Raw genomic sequence first — 12,544 nt, 5'->3', positions numbered from 1 at the left:
ATATAACCTGGTTGCAGTCTTGTGGAGTGGGGAGGAAAGCGAGGGAGGGAGGGAGAAAAATTTGGAACTCTAAATCTTATGAAAATGAATGTTGAAACCTCCCTTACATGTAACCGGAAAAAACAAAATAGGGGGCAGCTAGGTAGTGCAGTGGATAAAGCACCGACCCTGGATTCAGGAGTACCTGAGTTCAAATCTGGCCTCGGACACTTGACACTTACTAGCTGTGTGACCCTGGGCAAGTCACTTAACCCTCATTGCCCCACTAAAAAAATAAAATAAAATAAAATAGATGTTTGTTGCTAAAATTAAAAAAAAATTTAAAAATAAAATAAAAGAAGTAAATCAGGGGCATCTAGGTGGTGCAGTGGATAGAGCAATTGGTCCTGGCTTCAGGAGGATCTGAGTTCAAATCCAGCCTCAGACACTTACTAGCTATGTGACTCTGTACAAGTCACTTAACCCTGATTGCCTCCAAGAAAAAAAAGAAGAAAAATTAAATTTGACATTTGAGGAAGAATAGAGTAAAAGGAGAGGGAGAGAAAGATAAGCAATGTGGAAAAATAGGATGTAGGGAAATATACAATTAGTAATTATAACTTTGAATGGGAATGGGATGGATTCAACCATAAAGCTGAAGCAGATAGGAAAATGGATTAAAAACCAGAATCTGGGGGGGCAGCAAGGTGGCACAGTGGATAAAGCACCAGTCCTGGATTCAGGAGGACCTGAGTTCAAATCCAGCCTCAGACACTTGACACTTAACTACCTTTGTGACCCTGGGCAAGTCACTTAACCCCCATTGCCCCCCCCCAAAAAAAGAAAGCAAGAAAGAAAAAAAAAACCCAGAATATGACAATATTTAGGGGGGTATTTTGTTTTGTTTTGTTTTGTTTTACAATATTTAGTTTAAAAGAAACACATTTTAAAATGAGACGTTCATGCAGAGTAAAAATAACATGCTGGAGTAGAATTTATTACGCTTCAGCTGATACAAAAAAAAGCAGGGGTAGCAATTATGATCGTGGACAAAGTTATAGTTAAAATATACTTAATTAAATGAGATAAACAGGGAAAATACATTGTGACAAAAAGGTACCATAGTTAATGAAGTAGTATCAGTACTAAACCTATATGTTGTGAGAAAATAATTATTAATAATGGGGTTTTGGGGGGACCCTTTCTCCCCCCTACACACACACACACACACACACACACACACACACTTCAGAAGATTCAGTTCAGGAACTTTAGCCAATCTCTTTTTGGGACCATCCTAAGGGTACAATAGAGGTGGATAATAGATTCTTTGACTAGCTCAGTGAACTGATGGGATTAAGCTCCACCAACCCCCACTTTATTTTTACTCTGCATTAACCTCTCATTTTAAAATGTGTTTCTTTTAAACTAAATATTGTAAAAAAAAAACACATTAAATATTGTCAGATTCTGTTTTTTCTTTCTTTCCTTCTTTTTTCGGGGCAATGGGGGTTAAGTGACTTGCCCAGGGTCACAGGCTGGATTTGAACTCAGATCCTCCTGATGCCAGGACCAATTGCTCTATCCACTGCACCACCTAGATGCCCCTGATTTACTTCTAAACACTGCCTCCCTAACACACATCCCCTTTAAGGATACTACTCTTATCTTCTCCACTCATCCTCCTGATCTTTAATCTCCCCACTTGACTCTAGGCCCAGTGCTCTATCACTGGGAACGGAAACCAAATGAGAGGCCAGAAGGAAAGCAATGCCACCCAGAGCCCCATAATAAAGGAAGAATTCCAGGTAATTTCTCCTTGTTGGAGCTCCACATTGTGCAGTTCTGTAAGTCACAGGATTTATATAGGACCTGGGGGTGGAGGAGTCAGTGGTATACCAGAAAGATAGCAGTCTCTTGACCCTTTTACTCTTGACTCCCTCTGGGTTCTGATGAGAAGCCTTCTTCCTTGCTGGAGATCCTGCCCAGGTCAGTACTTTAAGCTAAAGTGCTGCACATGTCCTTGAAGATGGTCTACTAGAAAGAGAATGGGAAGGATGTCTCCTGATCATATATGAGTTGGGGTCCAAGTCTTTTCTTTGTTCTTTACTTTGTTCTTTACATCTGTTTGATGCCTTTTGACTCATAGAACTTGGAAGAGGAGCTACAAATTAAAATGTTTATTACTTTAAAAAAAAAGAAAAGGACTCTTTCCCCCTTTCCTTTATGCTCTCATCTCCTTAAATTCTTAAGGTGCCCATTGTCCTCAGAATATGCATCTGGGTGAAGGGTTAGCAGGTTCTGGCCAATACCCATCACAGATTCCCTGCCAGGATCCACTCTGACCAAGGAAGAGGCACCTATTCAAGGAAATGTGTGCTTTGACTAGTACCAAAAACTACCTCTCATAATCCACGAGGAGATGCACAGCCCAAGTTATTCAATTTAGCATGGTGGATCTGAGATCTGTGTAATTTAAAATTCTAAATGTGGGTTCTAATCTGTCCCCCCAGTTTTGGGGGGAAACTGACTAAAATCACTGATAAACGAGTTTAGGTTTTTTAAGGATTTATTGAAAAATAGTAAAAGAAAGAGAAAGATTGAGAACAGATTTCCTATAACCTGGCAATCCTAGCCTTCCTAATTTCCCACTTCTGAAATTCTCTGCCACCACACCGATGTCTCGCAGCCAAAGAGGCCGATCTCTCTCACCAGCATCCGATTCCTCCTTTCTGTTCCCCTCCCAAAAATGGGAGGTTCTTCAAGCTGCTTGGCTAGTGTCATTCAAATTCATTGGTTCATTGGTTCACTGGATCCAAAGGTGGTCAAAGTTCAAAGTTGTTAGCTTCTGAGAACAATTACTTTCTTAGGTACCCTTAAGTACCAGCCAGATGAGTTTACAATCTGGTAAACCAGTAATACAGTCAGCAGTCAGTTACCTTATCCAATTCAATCAGTTTAAACCAGTCTCCAGGTGGGCCCCTGAGTATCTGCTAAATCTCATCTATCACATTCCATTATCTTGACACAAATCAGAACAAAATTCCTAATGGAGTCAACATTATCTTTTCTAGGAAATGCAAACAATTCCACCAGGAATGATGTGACATATTATATACTATACTTCTTTATATTTGGCTAGAGTCACCTATCGATTTGGGGGGGGGGGGTTCAGAAGAAGAAGGTGATGCAAATATTCACAAACAATATGTTTCTCAACTGAAAATGAAGCTGGAAGAAGCCTACCAAATAGTCATAGCTTCAGCCCAGAAGGTCTCTGATAGAATCAAAGAATATATGATAAGCAACTGTGCTGCCAAGACCTTCAACAAGAAGACAGAAGTCTGGTGAGAAAACTTGATATCCAAGGGCTTCCCAAAGTAGCTTTCCCTTAGGAAAGCTAGCCCATATAAAGTTCTTGAGAGCCTAGGCTACTTGCCTTTTTACAGAATAGCTCCAGAGAGTAAGGAAGTCCTATTAAGACAAATTACAATAACCAATAAAACGTCTTCTAGAATGAGACTTGGGTCCTTTAGCATAATATCCTTGCTTTTTTGCTCATATCACTTCTCTTGTTCCTTCATTAGTTATATTTTCTCATTAACAGAGATCTGTTTAATGAAACAATGTTCACATAAGCAGCTGGTCTATTGGAGATCCCAAACTTTGAGCTACACTTTCACTTGATTGTGGTTCAGGTCCCTGGATACCCACAGATATCATCTAAAGCCTAACTTCTTAAAATGTGGGTTGTGACCCCATAAGAGATCACTTAACTGAATGTGAGGGTCACAAAAATTGGCAACAGTAAAAGGTTTCTGTATATCTATTTTATATACCTATATACCAAGGGTTGTGTAAAAATTTCTCAGGTGAAAAGGGGCCCTGATCTAACGTATTGAGTTTAGAGTAAAGAAGACATGAGTTCAAATGTGACATCAGAACCCAATGTGTGACCCTGGGCAAGTCACTTAACCTCTGTCTGCCTCAGTTTCCTTAACTGTTAACAGTACTTAAGATGTGTTGTTAATTCAAAATGAAAAGACATTTATATGGCATTTTTAAATTATCAAAGCCCTATATAAATGCTATTTTTATAAGTTCCCATTCCTGCTTTTAGTGTCACTCTAATTTTAGTGTCTTATGACCTTCAGGCATCTGAATTAACATTAGTCTTCTCTAGGGTGTGTGCTGGCAAATGTTTAATAACCAGTTTCAGGGGGACGGGGGTGGGGGGAGATGTACAAAGGACACACTTTTATGTCTAATTTCCATTATTACCATTTTTTCCATTATCTCAAGTCTAGATAGGTAATGTATTAAAAATAAATCAAGCCCGGATTTTTAGTGTTTGATAATTTCCTTGGTTCACACCAAAAATTTAACACTTGGCTCACATGAGCTAGTATGAACCTGTTCCATCACATCCCCTGACTCTTCTCTGGCCTACATTATATGCTAAAGTCATAATGGGTTAGTGCTATGGCCCATCTTGGCAGATAGCATCCAGACTGGCACTGGACAAAATATGTCAATAGTTTGTTGATACATCCACACTTGGCAATTTTTCTCATAATACAATCATTTAAATTATTTATTTATTTATTTATTTATTTCCCAATTACATGTGAAACTGTTTAGCATTCTTTTTTTTTTTTTTAATTTTGAGTTCTAGGGCAGCTAGGTGGCACAGTGGATAAAGCACCGGCCCTGGATTCAGGAGGACCTGAGTTCAGATCTGGCCTCAGACACTTGACACTTACTAACTGTGTGACCCTGGGCAAGTCACTTAACCCTCATTGCCCCGCCCCCCCCCAAATCTGTGGTAATTGTCAAATCCCAGAAAAGTCCTTAAGTCTCTAATATCCTATGGAATGGTCATTTTAGATGTACTTCTTCCTTCTCAGAATCAGTGTTCAGACATTTTGACGAATACAATGAGACCTACTTAACAGAAACACTGCAAAACTTGTACTTGTCTATTGAAAGCTTCAGACCAATTTCCCTTAGACAATCCAACCCCTTTACCATTCTCTCCTCACCTTCTTAAGTCTTTCCAAAGACCAGGATATTATCAAAATACAATAACACTTCCAATTAATTCACATCACTAACAAGTTTCTAGATTAGCTGTTTCATAGGAGCAGGTGCCCCCAAGATGCCTCAGGGCATACACTCAAACTAGTAAAAATCCAATTGTACAATGAAAGCTGCTTTTTTCTTGTCCTCAGTCATGGGAATCTGACAGTGTCCACCATGCAATCCTAAAACAGAGAGCCATTGGGTGCCTTACAGACAATCCAAGACATCTTGTACCTTTGGCATAATGTAGTGACCCATTTTAGTTAGTCTACACAATTTACACATTTTTATCTTTGATACCACTACTATAGGTGATGCATAAGGACTGCCAGAGTCTGTGATGACCCCACTGATCAACATTCGTTAAATGATTGAAAGTGATGGTAAGTGGAGATCTACTGTCTAGTATAGCAAGGAAGTCCACATTCTCAATGCTCTCCATTACTTCTGTAGGTGGTCCTATGAATCCAGGTGGAAGAGACCCATAAGGAATGGACAATGAAGTCAAAGTGACTGTTCTTAGGGTCCAGAGTAGCTTCTTTCCCTGGCTTCACTTCAGTTTTCCAAAGTTAGCTCAAAATATTTTAACTTCTGTATGAACAAGATTGCATTCTCTTCTATCCAATACATGTAAAGCCATCTAATCTACAATAATAACAGAAGAGGAGTCTGTTTCTCTGGTTATATCAGGATTAATGTGTTCTTATGCCAGGAGTTTGTGCTCTCCATTCCCTTTGTCCCGTGCCTCTCCAAAAAGGCTTCCCTCTCTTTTCTGAGAGCCTTTTGACCTCTGCCAGCATCTCTCCATATGAGGTGTAGCTATTTTGCTTTGTTTCTGTGACCCACATGTCATTAAGTGGTCCTAAGCAAGTAGACCTTTGCTATTGTTGTTAAGTCATTTGGTCATGTCCAAATCATTGTAAGTAGCATTCCAGGCCCTTCTATCCTCTACTCTCTTGAAGCCATATTCTTTGTTTCCATGACACTATCTATCTGTCTCATCCTCTTCCCTTCTCTTTTTCTTTTGTCTTTAATCTTTCCCAACATCAGGGTCTTTCCCAATGAGTACCATGGTCACATGATGTGACCAAAGTAATTAAGCTTTAGGTTCAGCTTCAGTATTTTACTTTCCAGTGAATATCCTGAATTAATTTCTTTAAGTATCAAATGATTTTATCTTCTTGATGTCCAAGGGACTCTCAAAAGACCCTCTAGTATCATAATTGAAAGCATCGATTCTGTGCCTCTCAGCTTCCATCAGTGATCTCTTCCAAGTTTATTTTTTAAAATTTACAATTGAATAGGTATAAATGTAAATAAAGTATTGCACTTGGGTTGAAAAATTCAGTTTCACATATAAAAGATGAGAGACATGGCTATATAAATTAATTTGAAAAAATTGATTGGGGGGATTTCGTGGACTGGAACCTAAAAAGGACCTCAGCAAAGTAAAATAGTAGCTAAGGAGGTTAATGCAATCTTGAGTTGCAGTAAGAGAGACCAAACAATAATATGAAAATAAAAGCCCTACCCTGCTCAGAATGATTCTGGACTGTTTTCAGTTCCAGGTGTGTTCTTTTAAGAAAGGCGTAGATAGACTAGACAATATTCAGAGGAAGTCAGTCAGGATGTCAAAGGACATCTCAAGATAACACCATGAGAAGAATTAGTTGAGGAATTTAGAACATTTAGCCTAGAAAAGATTTAGGATGTGATAGCTGACTTCGAGTCTGAAGAATGTTTGATTGTTCTACTCAGTCCCAGAGAAAAGTCCAAGAAGAAATGGGGGGTAAGACAAAAAGAGGCAGATTTATGTTGGATATATCCCGTTCATTGATATAAGTATTGAACATAACAGCTTGAAGAACAGAAAGTCTTTTTACACAACAATAGGGGCCTCTATCCAGGTTGACATCAATATCTCTTGGAGAAAGGGTTCAAGTCAAGAAGCTTTCCTAGGGCTCCTTTCAAATCTTTGTTGCGAAGGCTGTAGATGAAAGGGTTCAGGGTAGGGGTGACCACTGTATACATCACAGTTGCTATCATGTCATTCTGGGCTGTGTGAATGGAAGAGGGATTGAAATACACACCTATGATGGTGCCATAAAAAAGAATGACCACAGAGAGGTGGGAGCCACAAGTAGAGAAGGCCTTCCATTTCCCATGAGTTGATGAGATCTTCCACACAGCAGAGACAATAGGGGTGTAAGAGACCACAATGCATATGAAGGGAATTAAAATCAATATTCCCCCCAAAAGAAGAACCAACATTTCATTGACATAGGTGTCAGAACAGGAGAGTTTTATCAAAGAATTTATGTCACAAAAGAAGTGAGGAATTTGATTATTAGTACAGAAGGATAGCTGAGCCATCAATACGGTATGTACTGTTGCAATGAGGTGAGCAGAAACCCAAGGCACAGTCACCAAGAGGGCACAAAGGTGTGAGGTCATGACTGTGCCATAGTGTAAAGGGTGGCAGACAGCCAGATAGCGGTCATAGGCCATGACAGAGAGGAGGATGCTGTCTGAGCCACCAAAGGCCACAAAGAAATACATTTGAGCCAAGCATCCTGCATAGGAGATGGTATGGCTCTCTAACAGGTAATTTACCAGCATCTTGGGAATTGTGGTGGAGGTAAAACAGAGATCAAGAAGGGACAGGTTGGAGAGGAAGAAGTACATAGGGGTGTGGAGGTGGGAATCAAAACAAATTGCCAGGATGGTGAGCAGGTTTCCCAGTGTCCCGATGAAGTACATTACCAGAAACAGTCTGAAGAGTAATTGTTTTTGCTCTGGTTGGTCAGATAGGCCCAGGAAGAGAAATTCCAAGACCTTGGTCTGATTTCTCATTTCTATAGATCCCTTGATAGGAAAGGAAAATAGGGTGAAAATATATTAGAAGCACAGGGTTCAAAATGAGTTGTGCATTCTCCAATGCCTATACCCCAAACCATGATTATCTTTTACTTACTCTTTATTCTGCATATTTTCTCCCCTATTAGAAGGTGAGATCCTTAAGGGTAGGGACCTTGTTTTTTTCCTTTTCTTCCTATAGACCACTGTCACTTAGCACATACATAGTAGGCACTTAATAAATTCTTGGTGATTGACTTACTGATTTATTGATAAATTGATTGGCATGGACATACCTGGAGCACTGTGTTGAGTTCTGAGTACCACATTTAGAAAGGACCCTGAAAATCTGAGTCAACAGCTGGCTTAGAAATAGAGTGGTGGATCAGTAGAATAGACTAGGTTTATCATATATAGTAATAAATGACCATGGTAATCTAGTGTTTGAAAAATGAAAGATCAAAGATTTGGGGACAATAAATCATGATTTGACAAAAATTTCTGGGAAAACTGGAAATCAGTTTGGCAGAAACAAGGTAAAAATGAACATCTCACACCATATATAGAGATAAAGTCAAAATTGGTACATAATTTAGACATAAAGGGAAATGTGATAAGCAAACAATGAGATCATGGAATATTTTATCTGTCAGGTTTGTGGAGAAAGGAAGAATTTATGGCCAAAGAAGATATATAGATCAATATAGGATATAAAACGGATAATTTTTATTACACCAAACTAAAAAGAATTTGTACAAACAAAACACTAATGCAGCCAAGATTAGAAGGAAAACAGGAAAATGAGGCAGGGAGGGGAGAATGATAGCAAGTTTCTCTGATAAAGGTCTCATTACTAAATGTATGAAGAACTGAGTAAAATTTATAAGAATAAGAGTCATTTCTCAATTGATAAATGGTCAAAGGATATAAACATGCAGTTTTCAGAAGAAAAAATAACTCTAAATCACTATTGATTAGAAAAATGTGAATTAAAACATCTCTGAGATATTACCTCAAACCTATCAGATTGGCTACTATGACAGAAAAGGAAAATGACAAATTTTGGAGTGGATGTGGGAAAATTAACTGATTCCATCCATTCTGGACAGCATTTGGGAACTATGCCCAAAGGGGTATAAAACTGTGCATACCCTTTGATGGCAGTAATATTACTATAATAGTAATAGTAATAGGTCTGTACTCCCATGACATCAAAGAAAATTCTGGGAGGTATTATTTTTATTCCCTATTTTACAAATGAGAAAAATACAGTATATCATAGAGAGGTTAACAGACTTACCCAGGGTCACAGCTAGTAAGTCAGAATTTGAACTCAGGCCTTTCTGACTCCAGGCCCAGAGTTCTATCCACTGAGCCACCTAACTTGTCTTAATAGCATCCTTTCTCAAATGGGGCACCCAGATTTGAGCACAATAGAACAGTTGTGGACTGAAGAGGACAGGGTATAGTAGAATTATCATTTCCTTTTCTTTATTCCAACAAGATGTGTCTCTTTTACAGCAACCAGAGATTACATTTATATTCTGTGTGTTTCTTTGTTATAAGGGAAGTTTCAATGGGAGACAAATTATTTACAAATGGCAGCAGTATTTGAAATAAAAAGACCAAGGAGCCTTAATTTTTAAAAAAACTTAAGAAAATTGACTAGCTTGCTATTCATTGTTATGTTATGTTAGGCAAGTCATTACAGTTCTCTTTGCCTCAGTGTCCTCATACTGGAAATGGAAAATTACCCTCCTCATCTCCTCTCATAGGTTCATTGCTTAGACAAAATGAAATGATGAAAGGAGAGCACTTTGCAACCATTAAGTGCTACAGAAAGGTTGTGATTTTGATTATTATTGCCATCATCACCACCACCATCATCATGCTTAGAAGATAACTTTCCTCTTTCATGTGATGGAGCATACATGGAGCAGAGGGAAGAACCTTTCCCCACATATTCATCTTTCTTACTAAGTGTTGGCAAAAGGGCATTTGCCCTGGCTTCCTTCAAGGCTCACTCCACTGCCATCTCCCTGGAATGCCCATCCTCTCTTTCAAAGGGCCTCCACTTACATGAGAGAATTACTTTGTACATATTTTGTATTGACTTGTCCAAGTTTATCTTGTTTCTCTTGATAGAAGGTAATCCTAGAATACCATGCTCAGAGTATGCAAACACACACACACACACACACACACACACACACACACACACACACATATATATATATACACACACACACACACACACACACACACACACACACACACACAACTAGGAAGTACTTAAAAATGCATGTCGAACAAAGGAATAAATGAATGCCCCCAAAACACCAGTGATGGATGAAGCCTTCCTGGGGTCAGCACTTACTGGAGAAGTTGTTACTGATGCTAGAAACTGTCAAAATAGCAGGCTCCCTGACCTTCAGTCATATGCTTTCTGTACCCCGAAATTCTTGGCTAAGAACTGGTCCATGAAATACATTCTTTCCAGGGAAGAGACAGCTAAAGTTCTCATTAGATCAGGTTTTATAAGGAACTTTAGGAAGAGCACACAGGGAAGAAGGAAGGACTTCCCAGGGTTCTGAATTCCCTGAGCAGCTTGTTAGATGGGAACAAACAGGATAAATGGCTCTCTCCCCTCCCTCCTTTCTTCCCCCAACTCCACCTCTGTGAATTTACACTCAATACTCTAGAGGAAAAGAATTTTCTAAAGGGGAATTTTAGTTCTTTGAAATTTGCTTTGTTGGAAACACTTTCAACTAACCAGAGACAAGTATCCTTTGCTTTTCTGCTGAATAGAAAAGCCCCAGTTGTATATTTTTCAGGTTAGAATGATGGGCCAAATCTAATAAGCAATCAATGGACATTTCTTATTTCAGTGCTTGCTATGTGCCAGGCACTGTGCTAGGCACTAGGAACACCTGTCCAAGGGTCCTAGTCCAGGTGAATCCAAGTTATCTGGCTTAGTTCAATCACATCTTCAGGTACTCAAAGAACTGATAATATGGGATTACTTTTTAAATCAATTAATAAGTCAATTGAATTAATTGAATTAATTAGTATTAATATTCTACTTTTACTAATATATGTAATTTCCTCCCTTAGAATATGAGCTCCCTGAAGGCAGGGATTGTTTCAATCTTACTGTATACTCAGGTTTTACCTATCAAGTACTTGGCACACTGCAGATATTTCATGTATGTTTGTTGAATGATTATTTGATGTGATTACTGAGCCACTGTCAGTAGTACATGAAAGACGGGGAGAAATAATGGCAGTCTCAAGTCCCCTTTCCCTGCCAACACAGTCCAGAGAAGCTAGAACCTGGTTGGATCAACCCATTTGAAGTGCCAGGAAGCTGGGTAGTACAGTTAAACCTGAGTTTAGAACAGACTAGAGGGGGTGGATGCAAGATGGAGGAGGAAAGACAGTAAACATAGAGAGCTCCTGATACAGTTACCCCCAAAATAGCAATAAAAGAACCACTAAAGCAGAAAAACCCACAAAAAGATGGGCTGAGATTATTTTCTAACCAAAGACAGATTAAAGGGGACCATAGTGGGCTGCAAGTAGAGTCCAACCACTAGATCATGCCTACATAGACCCCAGGCATGCTGCAACAGAGGAACTTAACCCTGAGCCCCCTGAATCAGCTGCAGCACCAGCATCTTCTGGAACTAAGCTTACAGTCGGGTGAGAGGGCTGAATGGCTGGCTGGAGGATGGGGTGGGGAGAATACAGGGGTCTGTGTGGGACCTAAGGAGGAATTCAGCTGTCCCATCCCAACAGGGAACCAAGAAGAAATCATGAGCTGTGGAAGACCCAGGTGGGTGAGGGGCACAGGTTCATCAGAGCTAAGAACCATAGCACAAAAAGTTCTGCTGGCTGGTTAATTAGCAAGTTGGCTTTAGGTTATCTTCAAACCAGAGAACAGGCCAGGTGAGAGAAAAACCTGCCCTCCCTCAAACTGAAGCACCTGGGACCCTCTGAAACTTGGCACAATGTAGCTTGGAAGTAGGCTCCCACTGTAAGAGGGAATTAAAAGTCCAGTAAAAGACAGCAAGATGAGCAAGCAAAAAAAGTTGAGAACTATCAAAAGTTTCTTTAGCGACAAGGAAGATTGAGGTGCATCCTCAGGAGAGGATAGCAACCTCAGGGCCCTTACATCCAAAGCTTCCAAGAAAAATATGAATTGGTCTCAGGCCATGGAAGCTCTCAAAAGGGACTTGGAAGGGAAAGTAGGAGAGATAGAAGAAAGATTTAGAGAGATGGAGAAAAGAACTGAAAGAGAAATGAGAACAATGCAGGAGAGTCATGGGAAAAAAGTCAACAGCATGAAAAGCCAAATGTGAAAGGAGATACAAAAGCTCTCTGAAGAAAATTATTGCCTAAGAATTAGGATTAAACAAATGGAAGCTAGTGACAGTAAAGCAAATCCAAATGAATAAAAAAAATAGAGGGCAATATGAAATATGTCCTTGGAAAAACAGCTGACCTGGAAAATATATCCAGGAGAGATAATTTGAAAATCATTGAACTACCTGAAAGCCATGACCAAAATAAGAGTTAAGACACCATCTTCCAAGAGATTATCAGGGAAAATAGCCTTGATATTCTA

At 39.4% G+C, this 12,544-nt stretch overlaps 1 protein-coding gene across 1 annotated transcript; it reads right to left on the bottom strand.

Annotated features, from left to right (window-relative positions):
- Positions 1–6,975: 6,975 nt before the first annotated feature.
- Positions 6,976–7,914, bottom strand: LOC122745177 (olfactory receptor 1361-like). The gene has a single exon (XM_043990406.1). The coding sequence runs from the start codon at positions 7,912–7,914 to the stop codon at positions 6,976–6,978; it is 939 nt and encodes a 312-aa protein (XP_043846341.1).
- Positions 7,915–12,544: the final 4,630 nt, after the last annotated feature.

This window comes from Dromiciops gliroides, chromosome 1 (assembly GCF_019393635.1).
Source record: "Dromiciops gliroides isolate mDroGli1 chromosome 1, mDroGli1.pri, whole genome shotgun sequence".
In the NCBI taxonomy this organism is placed as follows: domain Eukaryota; kingdom Metazoa; phylum Chordata; class Mammalia; order Microbiotheria; family Microbiotheriidae; genus Dromiciops; species Dromiciops gliroides.
Note: the sequence above shows the minus strand (reverse complement) of the source record. Positions and strands in the feature narration are given on the sequence as shown.

Excerpts from the sequence above, each read along its gene's own strand:
- LOC122745177 (XM_043990406.1), bottom strand. The coding sequence starts at position 7,914 with ATGAGAAATCAGACCAAGGTCTTGGAATTTCTCTTCCTGGGCCTATCT.